The sequence below is a fragment of the Calonectris borealis genome, chromosome 1 (assembly GCF_964195595.1).
Source record: "Calonectris borealis chromosome 1, bCalBor7.hap1.2, whole genome shotgun sequence".
NCBI lineage: Eukaryota > Metazoa > Chordata > Aves > Procellariiformes > Procellariidae > Calonectris > Calonectris borealis.
Genome location: NC_134312.1, coordinates 143,085,084 through 143,103,065, shown reverse-complemented (window position 1 = coordinate 143,103,065; position 17,982 = coordinate 143,085,084). Strand labels below are relative to the sequence as shown.

The 17,982-nt window shown below is 39.3% G+C and overlaps 1 protein-coding gene across 1 annotated transcript; it reads right to left on the bottom strand.

The window, feature by feature from the left end:
- Nucleotides 1–4,671: 4,671 nt before the first annotated feature.
- On the bottom strand, nt 4,672–16,746 carry LOC142073683 (arylsulfatase D-like). Its single transcript, XM_075133747.1, has 11 exons — nt 16,654–16,746; nt 15,963–16,112; nt 14,832–14,953; nt 13,277–13,399; nt 9,697–10,120; nt 8,841–8,977; nt 7,452–7,586; nt 6,654–6,816; nt 6,241–6,362; nt 5,296–5,640; nt 4,672–4,742 (listed from the first exon to the last, which is right to left on the bottom strand). The coding sequence occupies exons 1-11, from the start codon at nt 16,731–16,733 to the stop codon at nt 4,708–4,710; spliced, it is 1,836 nt and encodes a 611-aa protein (XP_074989848.1). The 5' UTR covers nt 16,734–16,746; the 3' UTR covers nt 4,672–4,707.
- Nucleotides 16,747–17,982: the final 1,236 nt, after the last annotated feature.

Below are 17,982 nucleotides of genomic sequence, written 5' to 3'. Positions count from 1 at the left end.
TGCAGAGGGTAAGCCAACTAGCCCCCTTAAGATCAAAGAAAATCACTCATCGTAGTGTCACGTTGGGGTATGCATACCAATTCTGGCAGCTTGGCTAATTCCCCATTATGTTATTATAGTTCCTCTGTCTGCGAGTTCTCTCCTGTGCCAGTGCTAATACTCACGTGGTTGCACCGTCTGGCTTGCCATGCAACTTCACAGGCCCATGGGGGCACCGGACCCTTCTTTTTACTGGCTATGTGTTCTTACGGTGGTTTAAAAAGAGGATACAAATGTGTCATGCTGTAATCCACTGAATAAGGGCTTTATTCAAAGAAAGACAGAAAAAAAGGATAGAGGTTCTTGGTATAGACGTATTATTGCTCAGAGGCCAAAATAAATATTAATACAAAATACCATGGCAAGGTGGAGAAAACAATCAGAACTTATTAACTAGATTTTGATAAATACAATGTATGGTACAATGAGATTCATAGCATCATCAGTGGGTGCAGTGCATGAGTCTCAAGGAGAACATTAGGGACTTAAATGTTTATCTGGATATAGCAGTAGCAATTGCACCATTTTCTTCAAGAACCAAGAACTTCTGCCCAGAGAAGTAATTGGTAGAAGTAATTGAAGCTGGGAGAAGCTCATGGAGTGGGACAAAGAAATGAGAGTGCAAGGAAGGAGCCTCAAATTAGGACAAGGACACTCCTGAGGAGAGAAGGATGCTTGCATGCATGAAGGGGCAGATATTAAAGTAAAGCTTCAGAAATGCTAAAGAGAAAGAGATTTTTTTGAGGGACTTGGAAAGAAGTGAGTGGAGATGGTACGGCTCGGGAAGCAGCAGAAAGTTTCTGGGTTACAAACCAAGACTGAAGGAAAGGATCCAGTCTGCAAAGACACAGTGAAGAAAGTAGGGATTTGGTTTTGGCCCTTTTACTCCAGTTAAAACATCAGTGTTTGCAGGAGCTGTATTTTAACCACAGAAAAAGCCTGCAAGTGCCAAGAAAGAGCATTTTGTGAAGGGAGTTCCTCAGCAGTGTCTTTGCTGCCACATGTGGAGACCTGGTTCCAGACCAAGACCCTGTCACACAGTGCAGAGACAGAGAATGGGCTGTGCCCCTAAGTGGTGAATGTTAAAGTTCATAAACTTTTTTTAATATTTGAAAATGTTCATCAACGCTCAGTGATCTTCTGAATATTGAAGACTCACAGGTAGTAATAAGGTTAAAATGACATTTGTCTATCAGTTGTATCAATATTTGAAGAGTCCCGTCTAGCACTATTTAAAATCAGGGCCCACTGAGTGGACTCGAGTTGGTACGCTTGCGTATCATAACAACTAGTCATTGCACTTAAAGAAGACACTTATTTAAGATATTAGATACTTGAAACAAAATTTATTAGTTATAGTCAAAGTATGGTAGTTATATTGTTAATCATACAGTTATTAGAATAACAAATCAGTCTCTGCTCTTCAGCAGATCTGTGTTGGTTTTTCAGCTACGATTACAGATGCTGTGATAGCATTTCTTGACATGTGTCTGGAAGACAAAGGAGAAAAGTTTAAAACTTGAGAGACACATGTGATTTGCACAGCAGGTAAGATTCCCTGGCTTTTGATCCCTTGCAGAAATTAATGTGGTTTGTTATTGTAGCACCTGCCCTAAGCAGTACTGCCAGAAGTGGGAAGACTGAAAGTTATGATGAATCCTTCCTGCTGGGAAGTGCTGGGCAGAGAATAGAAAAAGCCTCCCCGTAGTTCTTACGTGGGTCGGTAGCTCAAGTAAAGTACAATCAGATGCAACTAATTTGGTGGGCCCATGACTGAAGTGAAATACTTGCCATTGGATGTGCTGTTCTGGGAGGCCAGTCTGCTGCTGTCTTTGGCTGCAATCCTTTAAAGAGTTTTGGTCTCCAAAAAATAAATATTTTTTGGCAAAATAAATATTTATTTAAGTGTAGTTTGGACAATTTTTTTCCAAAATGTGAAAGTTTTCAAAAATTTTCAGTGTCTGGAAAGAGCTAATGATCATGGAAAATTCAGGGCAACCTTAGCTTTTGGAATGAAGACATAATATTATCATTAATTTAGTTATTTCTGTCCTACTTTTGAAATCTTGGCTTAAGACAATTAACTTATCGATCATTCATTTCTCAGACATTCAAACAGAGAAGCAAAATGCTCCAGAAACAAAAGTATATTTGCAGGGAAATATACTTTAACTTTCAGTAGATGATGCTGCCTCCCTCAAGATGAGAAATGAAGTCCTTTCCATCGCTGCTGGTTGTGCTGTAATTTCATGGGCTCTCATCATAACCCTGTTCCTGTGTTTTACAAATCAATAATGAGAATTAGGTGGCAAAGAACAAGCGATCAAACACAGCAAGGCAGATGACAGTTTTCCAGCTGACTGAAATCGAGCCAGTAAGTCATCCAAAGGCAAAAGTGAGTGCAATGAGGCCAATCATCTGATTATAAAGCCAGAGCTTCACACTGAAGGCTCTCATCAGTCCTGGAGGCTAAGTTATCTGACAGCTGTTTACTAAGCTAAAAGGCAGTCCATAAAAATAACCAAACCCATCATTTAAAGGGTGACGACATTGGACTCTCTGGATTCACAGTAAGCACCTTGATGGTGGCTTCCTGAAAATATGAATGTTTTTAAATGTTAAGAAACAACATTTAAAATCAAGTTTCCTCGCCTAGAAACTGCTAGCTCTTAGCATTGCTATTCCTTTCCTTGGTAAGGTTCTACAGAAGTTGGAGGACCTCCTCATCGCCCTGCAACATACATCACACACAAGAAAGAGGTATAAACCAGAATCTTGAACCTGAAGAGCCCATGTTTCCAAGGCAAAACAGAATATCTCTGGTCTTCTTAAAATTCTGCCGGCTTTAAAAAGTAGAAAAGAAAATACATAGTAAGCAAAGGATAAAATACCATTCTTGTCTTACCCCTATTGTCTAGAAAGAGATTATGAGATTTCGTGGAGTGAATGAACATAAGTAATATGTTTATAAATAATTTATAAATAGTTTATTAATTGTAGCAATGATTAATAAGAAATAAATGAACTGCCTAATGGCAGAAAGTCAACTCTGTAACTAGCTCATGTGTTTCAGTTTCTGAAGTATCCCAGTCTTCTGCTTAGGCTAGTAAAATCCCTTCTAAGAAAAAAAACCCCAAAATATTCCTGTGAAGGATACTGAAGGGTACAAGAAAAAACAATGCTAACTGAAGTTGAACCCTGAAAAGCAGGACAGTAAGTGTTTGCTATTTATATCATATTGCTAGTAATTTACATTGGGATATTATTTTTTAATTACTATTTTTAGAGAGGATAAAAATGCTTAGTTATAAAATACTATGTTATGATGTGACACTTACTGGAAATTATGAGACAGCATTGTACAGGAGATGGTACATTCTTTGTAAGTGAATAAGACTAGCCTAAAGAAATACCTGGCTTAATCATACACTTCTTGTTCAACTGAAAACAGCCTGAAGGACTCCTAACAGGGGCAAATGGATGTTCATTATACTTACTGTCAAGGAGACTATTTTGATGCACTGCTTTGTTTTATCTAAAAAATGCTGTTTTGAGTTTACCAAAACTGCTTGTAAGCCTGTGCCACGTTCATCAGACTACACAATACATGTCAGCACAATACATGGAGACAGTGACTGGCTGTGTCAGTGTCCTCTGCGTGTGTCCGTCTGTGTGTCTCTGGGATACACGCTCAGCTTCACCACGGCTTGAACCTGCAAAGGGGAAAGTGGCAGCCTTGTCCCCCAGCCTGGGCAGAGACCCTGGGTTCCCAGAAATTCCCATGAAATGCACGAAGTCACACCATACAATAAAATTGTTCTTTTAAGCTGTAGGGCTTTGTTTACCTGCAGATTTCCTGGTGGCTGAATTGTGGGAAACAAGGGGGAAAATAAAACCAAAATAAACCGAACATTTCTCAAAGGAGATGAACAACTGAAATGGGTGCTAGCACGATAGTTAGAGAAACAGTAAAAAACATGTGACATAAATTGAATGGGCAAATTATGTTCTCAGATGCCTACATGTTCAGATACACCAGTGTAAATTTGTCTATGTGAACAGGTATATATTGTACCCTACAATGAAAAGCATTACCTGCTGGGCCACTTTAATAGGAGCAACTATTTTAACACAAAGAAGGAAAGAACTGAATTTACAGCAGTAAAGGAGATAGATCTAAGTAAATCTAGCTATTTGGTGGGATGAAAATTTAACTTGTGAAGCAAAAAAATACCTTAATTCTACATTTCCTTTTTTAATGGTAAATTGGAATTTGTTTGTTTTCATAATTAGTATTAGGCATCTTTCAAAGAGTCTTTTCTGAACCTACTTCTTGTTAGCAGGAACCAGTTATGACTGAGATATGGGCAGCAAGGTAACTCATGCGGTCCTGTGCCCAAATGACTGAACTGATTATCAGTGTGGCACTTCTGTGACCATCAGTGCCACTATGGCCTGGCCGGTGCTGCTTAGGGAGCTGGGTGCAATGGGAGATTTGGAAAGGGAAAAGCCTTTCCCTTTTGTGTGTTGCTGTCAAAAGAGGCTGACTCCAACCAGAGGAGTCCCTTCCTTCTCAGAAAGCACAGACAGCTGTTACCCAGCTTGTCACATTTCCAAGCTTTATGCCTCACCCGGGCAATCTCTCCCGATCCAGAAGCCCCAGGCTAATCAGCTGCCATCATCACTGCTGCTGGAGAGACTAGCTACAAGGAAAGAAGAAAGCTACTTTTAAAGGAGATTCTATGAGGAACTGTGGGTGAAATTATTTTTTAATGATTTTGGAAGCAATAGTCTGCAAAAATTTATTATAGGGACATCTTATGCATTGCCAGTAAGGATAACAAAATTAAGGGAGACCTCAGTCCAGGAATCACTTAGAAATTCAGAACAAAAAACCAAAGCAAAGCTTCTAAGTATACATTCACATAAACAACAAAACATAAGTTATTACTTGTACAGCTCTAATCTTGGCCTGCTTCAGTGCATTTGAACTATTCGTTCAATTGTCAGCAGATGCAAGTTAAAACATTTTCTTCAGATTATTCTGTCTTGATCCCTCCCTGAGAGTGTCCAGCCTAAAGCCACCTTTACCAAATACTGTGCCATTCGCTGGAACAACTCTCAAATAAAGGCTCCATTAAAACAAACAAACAACCCACCAATCAACACCCCCAAAGAAAACACTCTTGATCTGAAAATATTTTTGAGGAAGTAACTTTGGTTCTTGTCTTTATAGGTCAATAGATTTATTATCACCTTCCTTGTCACACCAACAGAACGGGAACGTCCCGCAGCACGGCTGCAGCCACGGCTTCCACACGACGTTGTACAAGGAGAGCTGCTCTGGGACTGGAGTCAGTGTCCTGCGATGCTCTTCTATGGCTCTTCCAATCTCCCTTATTACAGTGTCAAAGAGGGGCTCGGTGTCAGCCGTCAGGGGTTTGGCTTCAGAGGGGTCTCGCGAGAGATCAAACAGCAACGGAGGGTCATGATGGGTCACGCCTTCTCCAAAACATGGGCAAAATCCTCTATCATAACAAGCCCCAGCCCCAGGTGGATGAAAGATGGGGGTCACATAATGAGCCTTCCAGATGGCTTCACCTGGCAGGAAAGAAAGAAGGCTTGCAATGACACTGGTGGTTATCACAAGGCATTACAGGAGTGAATATTTTTCTAGAGTTCATTTCTGGTTGCACTTCAGCTCTACACTTATTAGATGATATAGTATTGTAATTTCATTTAAAATTAAGTGCCATAGAATTAAACCAATAAAGTAAAATTATTTCTGACGTTTGAAAATTTCTTCAAAATTTTCAGCAAGTATCAGTTATCCCTGACTTTATTTCTTATGAAGACATGAAAAAAAAGTTTTGGGGTTTCCATGGCTTGCTTCCTTGTTAAGGTAGCAGAAGGACAGGCAAAAACGGAGATAAGGACTTCTCCTTGAGACAAGGAGGGCATGGACTCCCCAGATTGCATTCAGATAGAGAGGTGGACAAGACCTATGCTGAGCTCCAGTAGCCTGCCTTGAAGCCACAAACAAACTCTTTGGGCCATATAAGTACAGGTGATGCTGTTAAGTTCTTTACCACCTTACACCTGGAACTACTTGGAAAGTTACAGTCCCAGAAAAAATGTGTGAGACAAATCTGCTCTCCTGTAGATTGAACCTAATTCTTGGGAAAGAAGTTCTGTACTCACTGTCCTTCTGGTGCCACCGCACAGCATGTAAGTGAACGCCGCAGTAATGAAACAGGAACTCGTGCTCTGAGCGCTCAACTGTTCCTCGCAGTAAAGGCATCAGGTCCCGGCCATCAATTACCCTAGCAAAAAAAATGGAGACCGTCAGAGTGGGGTAAGCTGTATAGGACTGCGTTCCCCCTGTGCACCTCTTGCTGGAACTGGCAACTCTGAACAAGGAAGATGCTTGTAGAAGATTGCAGGTAGGTGCTGGATCTGAAAAGTAGAGAAGAGGTGACTGAGCTATGGTGACATAAATGCATCTAGAAAAGGAGCAGGGGTGAAAAAGAAAATGTTAGACTCAGAATGTGGTTCCAAACTAGATTTTCCATTGTCTGGGAGAGAAGGAGAAATAAAGACACTTGTGTTTGTACCTGTCCTGGGGTAACACCCCTCCAGCCAGATGAACTACTGTAGGATAAATGTCCATGAGGCTTGTAGGTTCATCAATGACTGTGCCAGCAGGTAACACTCCTGGCCATCTAAATATCCCTGGGACTCGGATTCCTCCTTCCCAGCCTCCCATAGCTTTTCCACCTTTCATAAAAAAAAATCAATACATTTTCATTAAAATAAATGTTTCATTTAAAACAGAAATTTTAGACAAATATTATTGTATTATTATAAGGTGTCTAACGTTACCTTTATGACCCTTCCTTACCCTTTTGTTTTTACCGCTAAGCTCCTTCTCCTCGGCATCAGTGAAAGTGTGTTCACTATATCAGACCCCTCGAGTGACCTTACATACTTACTCTCTTCTATCTTTTTACAAACACATTGCCCCATCAGAACTCAGTGTGAATAAAATTTTCAGGCATAAAGTGATTTCCCAGCCTAGGTCTCCTCTCTTTTTTACCATCCTGTAACATACCTATTGTAGTTAAGGCAAGGCTTCAGATGTAGATGTGACTAATATGTAATGAGAAGTTACACATGCTTAATCAAAATTAACTTGTGATCTGTTGCCTCATGAGGAAATGCCAGTTTGAGAATTCAGGCTTATAAAGAACATGCTAGAATTGTCTAAATTTTTAAATGCCTAATTAAAATGAGACAAATTTGCTTCTCAATGACTGTTACTCCTTGAGCATGCAGTCTTATTTAAGCTTTAGGGGTGTCCCGAGTACTTCACTAGTTGTTGCTGGGTTGTCACCATCCCTGACAGCTCTTACCTCTGTATATTCCATTCCAGCCACCCAGCTGCCTTTTGCCTTCTTGTCTTTCCAGCCATCCACCATGATCAGAGGCAAAGTAAACTAGGGTAGTATTTTTCAAGCCTTCCTTGTCAATAGCATCTAGAACCTGGCCTGTAAACACAGGAATATGTGTGTATTAAAAAGCAAAAATATTGTTTACACTACATAAATTTTAGCTTCTGACTTGTAAACATTCATCAATGTAATTTCTTATCTATGTAGGGCTGCTCATTGTTTAAAAGAAGAGTTTTTTAGGATCAAGATTTGTAGTTGTGATTTCACTGTCTGTAAAAGAAAATTGTGATGTGCTGATGTGTGTATTATTAGTATTATAACAAAGGAGTGCAAGAACCACAGTCACAGAAGCCTGTATTGTAAAGGGTAGAAGTGCCATGTGCTGTAAAAATATGGAAAGAAGCATGATCCAAGGCCCCAAAAAAGTTAGATTCTGCATCAGTGATGGCCATCGTGAGAAATGAGGAAAAAATGTCATGTACCCTTATCTTACATTGTCTAGATCACAGTTAGTGTTTGCATTAAATTACTGGCTCGGTATAATATGTATTAATAACATAGTTCTTTTTTATTTAAAAGTTGTTCTGAGCTGTTTCTGATGTTCTTAATCATATTTGTGGTGTGTAAGTGTTTAACAGGTAGATTTGAAAACCAATTCTTTCTGTATGTGTACCTGATTCTTATCCCTTTTGCAAATGTGGCTACTTTTCCTCCGCCATGACTGGGTGATAAATAACTCTTCTTCCCCTCCAAAAAACAGGCTGAAAAATAACATGAATCTAATTTCTGGGAACATACCAGTTAACATTTACAAACATTTCTGGATTTGTGAATGGGGCTGAAAAATATTCAGTACTCCACCAAATGCAGCAGTCACCGAGAAATAGCCTGCTGGTTTACACCTGGAATTAATTTGCTTGTCAGTTTTATCACCTTCTGATGTGTCCTACTTAGAAATAGATAAGACATGACCATAAGAGGCTGAAATTACCTGACCTTTAATAATCACAGAAAACTAAATAATTCTCACTTCATGTAGTATTTAGTAAGAAGAACAGAAGACCTCCTTGACAGGAACCAAGGGGACATGGTTAAAACTGGTAAACACTAGACCAAAAAACCTGAGTGAACAGACTCATTTGGTCCAAGACTGGAGAAAATAAAAAGCCAACACTGTAAGCCAACAGTGCTCATACAAGATTGACAGATGTTCATGAAAAGCTTAGGACTTTTTTTGTTCTTGTTTTTAATTCTCTTCCTTGTTCTTTTAATAACAACTGCATTTTTATTATATATTCAGACCTAGGTATTAGGTAGTTGGAGACATTGTTATTTGCTACGGTGACTTACCCACCATCCAGTCCATCTCCTCTACATTGTCTCCATATAAACCATGGCTGCTCCTCCCAAGAAACTTCTCTGTGGTGAGGAGAGGGGTGTGGGAGTGTAAAAAGGAAAGAAAGAGGAGGAATGGCTTGTGCTTATTTCTAAAAAACAGAAATCAACACTTTGTTATTAGGGAGGAAGGTTCTCAGTACATACAGAGGTCAGTCGTGATGGAAAATGGTATTGTGATTTGCGTATATACATATTTCAACAATCGTTTCAGAAACATCTTCCTTCGTTAGGTATTAAACCCCAGTGATTAGGATCTGTCTGATAAAATAATGTTTGACTTATATAAAATGACCATCTTTTTTCCCTGAATCATAGATAGAAAAGTTCCAGATTGACGCTCCGCTCTCTGCTATTGCAAACCACCACAGTGCTACTGAAACAAAGGCAGCAGGTTCATCTCCTGCCAGCTGTTGCCCATGTGTCAGTCCATACGATAAGGCTAGCTCACAGCTCTACTTCTCCTTCCCCAGCCCACACACACATTTCTGCCATCAGCTGCTATCCCTTAAAGCTGCAATGTTGGTCTCATTGATAGAAACATGTATTTCCTCAAAATAAGCTAGAAATATTCAATCCAACCCATGGAAATTTGGAAACATTATGAGATTTAGTGAAGCTAGGAATAACAGGCATCCTTAAGCAGCAGTTATTTTTTTTTGTTTAATTATATGTATCATTATTAATATTATTAATAATTAATAGGCATATATATAATATTATAAAAATTATGAAGACTTCACATGGCCGTTTGAAAGCTGCAAGACATGCAAGAACCAGAAGAAATGTGATCAAAGGAAACACACTTTACCTTTCAATAAAGGAAATGGACTCTCTCAAGATAAGGGACGTAGTCCTGTCTGTCACCATTGGCTGCTCAGTAACTTCGTGGTTTCTCATCATAATGCAGTTCCAGTATCGTACAAACCCATAACTTGAGAACCAGGATATGAAGAACAGGAGACTAAACCCAGCAAGGCAGGTCAGAGTTTTCCAGCGGACTGAAATCAAACCGGTCAGTCTTCCTAAGGCAGCGGTGAGTGTAACGAGGCCAATCGTCTGAGTGTAAATCCAGAGTTTCCTTCTAAAGACTCTGTCCATCTCTGGTGTTTCCGTTGGTTGGCAGTCACTTATTAGCGTAAAAGGCATCCCATAAAAATAGTCAAACCCGTGGTTTAAAGGGTGATGACAATGGTCGTTGCGGAATTCACAGTTAACACCTTGATGCCACTTCCCTGAAAATACAGACTATTAAAATGGAAAGAGATAATATTTAAAAATGGGCTTTTCCTCATACAAAACATTTCTCAAAAAATGGTTGGTTTTTTCCTACTTGTGATAACTTCTTCATCCTACACATATATACGGAGTATATAGGGATATAATGGGATATATCTTATGACCAATGAAAGTAAGCCTCTACAAATTATAAATTTCCAGCAGAGTTACTGGTGCTCTGTATACATATTCATGCCTTGTAGCTTTGATCAAAATGTAAAAAACTGGTCTATAAAGGGAACTAGAAACTGAGAAAAATTCAGGTTTTCAGAACCGAGCAAAAATGTACGGCCTTCCTGGAGACTTGTCAGGTGTGAAATAGGAGGAAGAAGTCCTTTTGTAAGCACAGGGCAAAATAACATTGTTCTGTTGTTTCTCTACCTTCAAGATGCTATGCAGACTTGTTTGTGGAAAGTTTTGAACGGCTTGACGTCAGGACTATGGCAACACTCGGCGACGTGTTGGTGCCAGAATGATAAGGGAAGCTATGGATAGCGTAGTCAAGTAACTGGCAGCTGAGCAGTGGGTTTGCCAGACACACCACCAGATCCAGAAGAACTTGAGCTCAGGAGATCAGGATTTCTCATGAAGCTGTACATATTATTATCAGCAAATTTACTTACATATCTCTGTATACTGGATGAGAATAAAAGGCCTTGTTTTATAAGTGGTTTTGCCATTTGTTTGTATTTCATCAAATTTAAAAAGTCAAAGCCGCCTTCTTTTAAAGTCTGAAGTCTTCATGTATCAAAAGGAACATCTCCTGACCCTTTCCAATACAAGTTGTTCTTTATTACGAACATATGTCCACTATTATGATGAACGGCACATCAAAACCATGCTTTTGCTTCCCCCCCCAGTCTATTCAAACAGACTGGTTAGGCACTTACACAGAGACATAACAAGTTGGCTCATTCGGCTCAACCACTGAGGCTTGTGAATATCTGAATCAAGCGACCAAAATCTACCTCTCATCAGAGAGATGCAGTTTAGTTGCATTTTATGATCTCTGATGTAATGCAGGCCTTGGATACCAGATCTTTAGATCAAAATGAACTTTTAGAATTTTATTTGAAAACCAATTTGCAACTAATTCTCATTGTGGAGTAAAGAACTGTGTACTTACAGAAGGATATTATCCTAAACAAATGGTTCACTATGTACCAATACATTACTAGCAGTCAACCCTGAGCAAGTTTCAATAGAATTGCTGTGCATTACAATAGGAGCAGAAAAAACTACTTCAGAGGAAAAAAAATGCTGCTTTTTGGATATAAGTATAAAGAAAGAGTGAAAGTTCTATTCTAGGTGGATGAGTTGCTTCCAGCTAAAATCTCTACTCAATTTACCTCTTGACATATTTAGAGCCAGTGATACAATGAAACAGGTTTGTAATCAATACATAGATGCATTGGTCATAAATACAGGTGCAGCTGAAGTATCTTTGGACTTCAGATGCACTCCAACCCCTAAATCTCCAGCTGAGGTCAATAAAGACTACTAACGTGCTACAAAAGACTCAAATCTCCAGAAGATAAACTAACTGTATAATTAAGATAAATTAATCTTTGAGGGCATATGTTATACAACATTGGCTTTCTGTCTACAAAGAATCTGCAAAGCGTTTCCCAACAAAAAATCTCATTATCACATCAAGCTGCAGGTTATTAATAGGATTTAACTCTGCAATTAAACTGGTTGTGCTCAGAGCAAAACAATTACAAACCATTCTGGTGAGACTATTTAGTGCTTATTCAGCTGTGGTGATGTGGGTAGATGTTTTTAGGAGTTCTTGCTTCATGACTTGAATGTAACGTTCTTCTTATGGGTTTTTTGTGTCACTTATCACCAGTGCTTTCCATCATCCCCTAAGGTGCAATTAATCAGAATCTGTCAATCCAGTTAAACTAAGTGATGCTCTTGGTGTCTATGGTGTGATTTTAGCTGAGATGCCCACAGGTAAAATGCCAGCTTATATTGCTAGCTAGCTTCTAGGAGGGATGCAGCAGAATCCTAGCACAATTGCAGGGCAATTCCTTTGGCAAAGTGGAGACAAATCTGATTGTTTTGTTAGTGATTACATGCTGAAGCTAAGCTGAAGCACATGGCTAATAGACGTGGGCTTTTTAATGAGCTGATTAAAAGAACTAAAATAATATGACTACAAAAATAACAGGAGAAGAAGATTCAATAACATAGAACTTAAAATGCTTGGAAAGCTTTGTTTAGTATTGTCCTGTGTGGTTTAGGTTTATTCTGCTGAATGAATACAAATCCATTCCGGCAGACACTTTTATTAATAAATTCAGTTTATTTGTGCAGCCGATTTTTTTATGTGTCAGACATAGATTTTGTATATTGACATTTAGATGCTCAGATGAGCTAGGGCAAGTAGCTGAAAATTCAGCTCAGGAATGTTTGTGTTTTATCAGTCTGTGGAACTATGTGACCTACCAAAGATAAATAATTATGTGCAGCTGGATCATGACCAAAAGTTACAACTGTATTAAAAAAAAAAAAGTCCTATAAAATATAAAGTAAAATGGAATTCTTATTAATGCTGAAGGAGGCAATTTTTTGTGGGCTGTATTGAAATCTTGGTGAACTATAGTGGCAAGCTGTAATTAAAGAAAAAAGAATTGCTTTGTTTCTGGTTTTGAAAGGCCGAATCCTGTAATATTATGAACTGGCTCTATTGTTTTAAGTAGCAGCTGTTCCCTTTTGTTGTGAATCTGCTCTGGGCTGTGTAAAGCATCGGCATGCATATTTAAATGGAACTCATGTTTTTGTTTTTTATGAAGTAGCATTGGAAAAATTATCATATACTTGGTAGAATAGTAGTCAAGAAATACTAACATATTTTCCATTATACATTTTAACAACCACAGCTGTGCTTGAAAACAGGTCAACAGTAAAGATTATTCTCTTTATCAGATGCTTGTTCTTTTAAGAGAGATTATTTTTGGCCAGGATTTCTTCTTACAAGATATTCTTAAATCAGGAAATAAAAATATTACAACTGAGGTATGAGCAGTTGCTAACTAAAACAAGTGGTTTGAGTGAGATGTGCAGGTGAAACACATTCTAGGCCATCTTCAGGAGTGTCCCCATACCTATTAGTCCTGTGCTGTAGCCTTGCTGCTGCAGTATTTTGGCAAAAGTGGTTTCGTTCGGAGGAAGCCCTCCTGAGCCGCCATTCCAAAAAATAACACGGTAATTGTTTATAGCATCCATCCCTACAAAATGCAATAAAAACAATCTTAGTAAGTATAACTGGTAGAGTACTTTTATCAAACACTTCTTTGTTTCCTGGTTTCATTGTTAAATGTTTATCCTAATGCTGTTTGTCTGGGGCAATTAATCTAGGACACTGGACAAGAATAAGAAAGAGTTAAGTCTCTCCATTGTATAATACCTATTCTTCTTTGTATCTCATAGTGAGATATTTTATTTTATTTTATTTTATTTTATTTTATTTTATTTTATTTTATTTTTATTCAGAATGGCACAGTTGTATAGGAGCTTTTATATGTCACAGTGGCATCCAGGCTGTATGAAGTGCACTTACTTAGTGTGACTGTGAGGGCAAGGAGGAGGGTAGGGAGACTTCAGCCCTCTGTCAGCCTCAAACTCCAGCTCAGGATTTCCCTGCACAGTGGCATGGCTGGTATCCGACTTCTGAAACCCACAGAGTATCTATCTAGCACTGCAATCTTCTCCTCACCTGCAGGTTTACACTCTGTTATTTAGCGTTATAAACTGGCATAACCCTGTCATACAATGTTATGTGAAGTACAATCTGTCATGGAAGCGTTGAATGTCTCTGGCCCTGTTGTTATAGTGGGAGAGAGTCTGTACAAGCTCATGTGCATTTTCAAGCTGTCTATCTCAGTGAGAGCTGCCATGATAAAAGTAGGATGACATTTCAGCTTCAAAATGCCTTGGGAATGAAGGCACTGAAGATCATTTGCAATAGAACAAGTGTTAGAGAGTTGCTGTTAGAAACATGTAGAGCTATTTGTTTTTCATACCTCTTCATCTCAGGGATGCAGTTTGACAGGGTAGTATTTTTTCTTCAAAAACAGAACTGGGAAAAATAATATAGCTGTCAAACTGTTATTTCATAGGACGGATGAATTCTGACACACAGGTAACAAAGCTTTCCTGTAAACGACTCGTTTTGCACCTTGACTGGAGGGAATGGACACACATCTGCATAGATCTACTCTGCTCCCTGCAGGGCTGAGCTGTTTCTGATATCTGATGAGGAGTCACCCATGGCTGAAATTAATGTAACTAGTGCTTTAGAAATGTGTTATTATTCTTCATGTTCTGTGTAATGGCTTTTTTGAATGTAACAATTTGTACTAACTCCATTCTGGCTGCAATCTGTGCAATAGAGCACCAAAACGCAACTGAAGCTGCGAGCCGGGGGGGAGCAAGCTGCTCTGCAGAGCTGGTTCTTCTCTGCCCCAGGTGGGTTCATTGTAGATGCCACCTCACAGGTGCTAGACATAGCTGGTGTGTCTTTGTGTGCCTCAGGGAGGGATGACGTCTGTGGCACCCCTTCTATTTGCACACCCTCGTTTCTTTTGTGCCCATTGTATGACGTTGTTCCCTTCAGCAATAAAGCAATGTTTAAAGGCTGCTTGGTTTTGCAAGGCAAACCTGATCGGAGGGGGTATCTGCCAGTAAGGAAAGCTGCTCTGCTGGGGGTGCAAAGTGGAGCTGCAGTGATGTGTTGCGTCAGTTTCACTCCTTCCTTTGCCAGGCGATCAATGTTCGGGGTCCTAAAAATGCAACCCACACTGTCAGATATCATTCAGAGGGTCTTCAAGGGAATGGGGATGTGGAATAATATATTTATCTTTATTTTGGGAAGTTTCTTCTATTTGAAGATGGTCAGGAAATATTTTATTTTTTTATTTTATTTTAATTTTCTCAAGTGATGGGGAAATACTTTTTTTTTTCTTTCTTCATTACCTATGGCTATCTGGATAAATTTCAAGCAATCATTCCTTCTTGTTTCCCAAGTCCTATGAAGGGCCTTGCAGAAATGTACCCCACTGCTCTTGAAAAGAAAACTCATGCTTTGGGGATGATGCTATACTGAAGTGGAGGCCTGGCCATGCAGAGCCCCATCAGCTACCTATGATCATCAGTTAACTATCAGAAACTGGCCGGCCGGTGCCGGCTGGTGCCAATCAGGTTCTGAGAACTTTGCTGGACGAGGGCAGTGATCATACCAAATTTGGTTTTGTTCAAAGAAGTGACAAGCTGGTAGGAAGCCAGCAGGCAATACAGTGGCATGATTTTCAAAGAGAAGGCAAATACTATGTCCTTGGGTCTGAAAAGAGAAGTATTTCCTAGCAACATAGCTCATTGCAGTGATTTAGACTGTATTTTGACGCGAGACTGGGAAAGAATGGCAAAACGGAGTTAAATGAGATAATGAGGCCTTATATGTTGAAAGATGGGACAATGTTTCTATCTCCAGGTATGTGTAAGAGCTTAGCATTTCTCAATGTCAGGCAATTAAGGAATACACAAGAACGGTTGACAAATTCCCACAGTAAAGTAGCTCGGGATAGCAGAGCTGGCCCTGGGAATGCCCTCTAGGCTGTGAGATAATCCTGGTAGTGCTTTACATTTACTGTTAATGGCACCCATGGGAAATCCTCCCATTTCTCCAGGAAATGAACTTGAAAAGAGCTGGAACAGCTGATGATGGGCAAAGGATTGCAGTCTTACATTAAATAACACACCGGCTCTGTTCACTGTTACGCTCAGTTTCCTTACCTTATAGTATCATTCCCATAGCAACCTACATCCCCTATGCCGAGGTCATCAGCCATCAACAGGACAATGTTTGGCTGTGTGACGATGGAAAGCTGTGTCAGTGGTGGCTGCAGAAGCAGACCAAGAATCAGGGGTGCGACCAGGGATGTCCTGGAACACAGAAGAAGGAAAGAAGCCAATGACCTGGCCATTCCTCACTCTTACTGCAAGTGGCTGAAGACCCTCCCGCGTGGCTGCAGACCAGACCACTCTCTGCCCAGATGTAGAGGGTGTGTTAAATTTTGATCATTGACCCAAACAGATGTCACGAAAAGGAAAATGTCAGGACCATAACTTTAAAATCTCCTTTTCTGATTGTTTCTAAACTTCCTATGAGCAGTCTCACTTGGGAATTTACATGTACGTTATTTTACTTTAGTGGCTTGGGATGTTTTTTAGAAGTTGGTCTGGGAAACTGAGAATGTGATCAACTTCCTCTGATGTCCTTCTCACCCAGACTGGGACCTTTGTGTTGTGAAAAAGTTAAGAACAAGAAAAACAAACAAACAAACAAACAAAAAAATCACATTGTGAGTATGCTTTACAGATAAACAACCCTACTCTTTTATAATACAGAATTATGTCATTATTAAACTTCGCTCACTTTAGATCTAAGTACAATATAACAATAATTAATGAACTTTTTTCTTACCAATAAGACGTTAGTTGCCAAATCATTTCTGCATTCGGAGTGTTCAGATCCTGCAAAATCAAGAGAGAGCGCCTTGTCATGTTTACATCTTCCTAATAGTCACTGCAATAAAAATGGATAAAAAACTTAATCAAAGCCTATCAACATTCTCTCTGTTTTATTTACTTCAGTGCACCTCAGATCAGACCCTAAATGAAGAAGAGTAAAGGCATTAATGTTATTTTTATTGCTAGAACTTCACTTCTTAGAGGAATTTTTCTTTTTGTGTAGAGAAGTTTATCTTAAAATAGCAAAATAATTCTCTTTTGTTACACGACTCAGCTGTGTGAAAAATACTTACTGTTCAGAAAGGAAGAGAAGAGCTTTTTAAAATACAGTCCTCAGTATCATTTATTTTTCTGTGATCACAGAGAGAGTAGCAGCCTGCTGTTTCTTCACATAGTGTGCCAAATTTCCTTTCAGGCTTGTAAGAGATATCTTTAGTTGTAGAAATTCTAGTCATCCTCTTCCAATGATGACATTTCCTTAGAAGACACTGAATTTGTGACCTCCTATTGTTTGACTCTGGGCTGAGCCTTTTCCTTCTTTGTATGTGTCAGATTTCAGGGTGTGATGCTCTTTTCCCCCTCTCTGCACAGCTTTCTGCAAAGATTCCTCCGGGGCTTTCTCTTTCACTGCCAGGACAAGACAAACTGTTTAAAGGCTTTGAAGTAAGGGCTTCAAAGAAAGACTCCTTTCAAATTTATCCCATGGCTGGTTGAACTATCCTAAGCATCGCAATTTTATAAATTTGGTTGGTTTCACATTTTGCTTTCCAGAAATGATAATATTTAGCAGCTTAGTTAATATCCATAGTTCTTACATTTTATTCATCAACACTACAGGCCTCAATGGGAAAATTTAAATTTCTATGCTTAGGAAATTGGCATCCAAACAGCTCTAAACACTTATTTACAAGCAGCAATGCTGATACAGCATCGCTCTCTACAGACACTCAGACTTAGTTTCCTGCAGTTGGATTTGTGCTTTTGCTGCATCCTGAGTAGGAAAGATGCTGGAGGACACCTCAGCCATCTTCTACATATATGTGCTATGTGCCTGCAAAGCAGTTGAAATGAATGGGAGTTGGAAAAATTCAAATTTAATTGTGTAATTGGTTGTCACTAACTGCCTGTACTTTGCAGTAGAGATACACTGATTCAAAGCACAGGCTGGAGCTCGGGGCTGAGTTTCCTCAGAAGCTGCTTGTAACATAGCAGGTAATATACAGAAAACAGTCACTGCATTGACTGATATTATCCCTGTCAAGCCATTTCCTTAGTGAGAGGC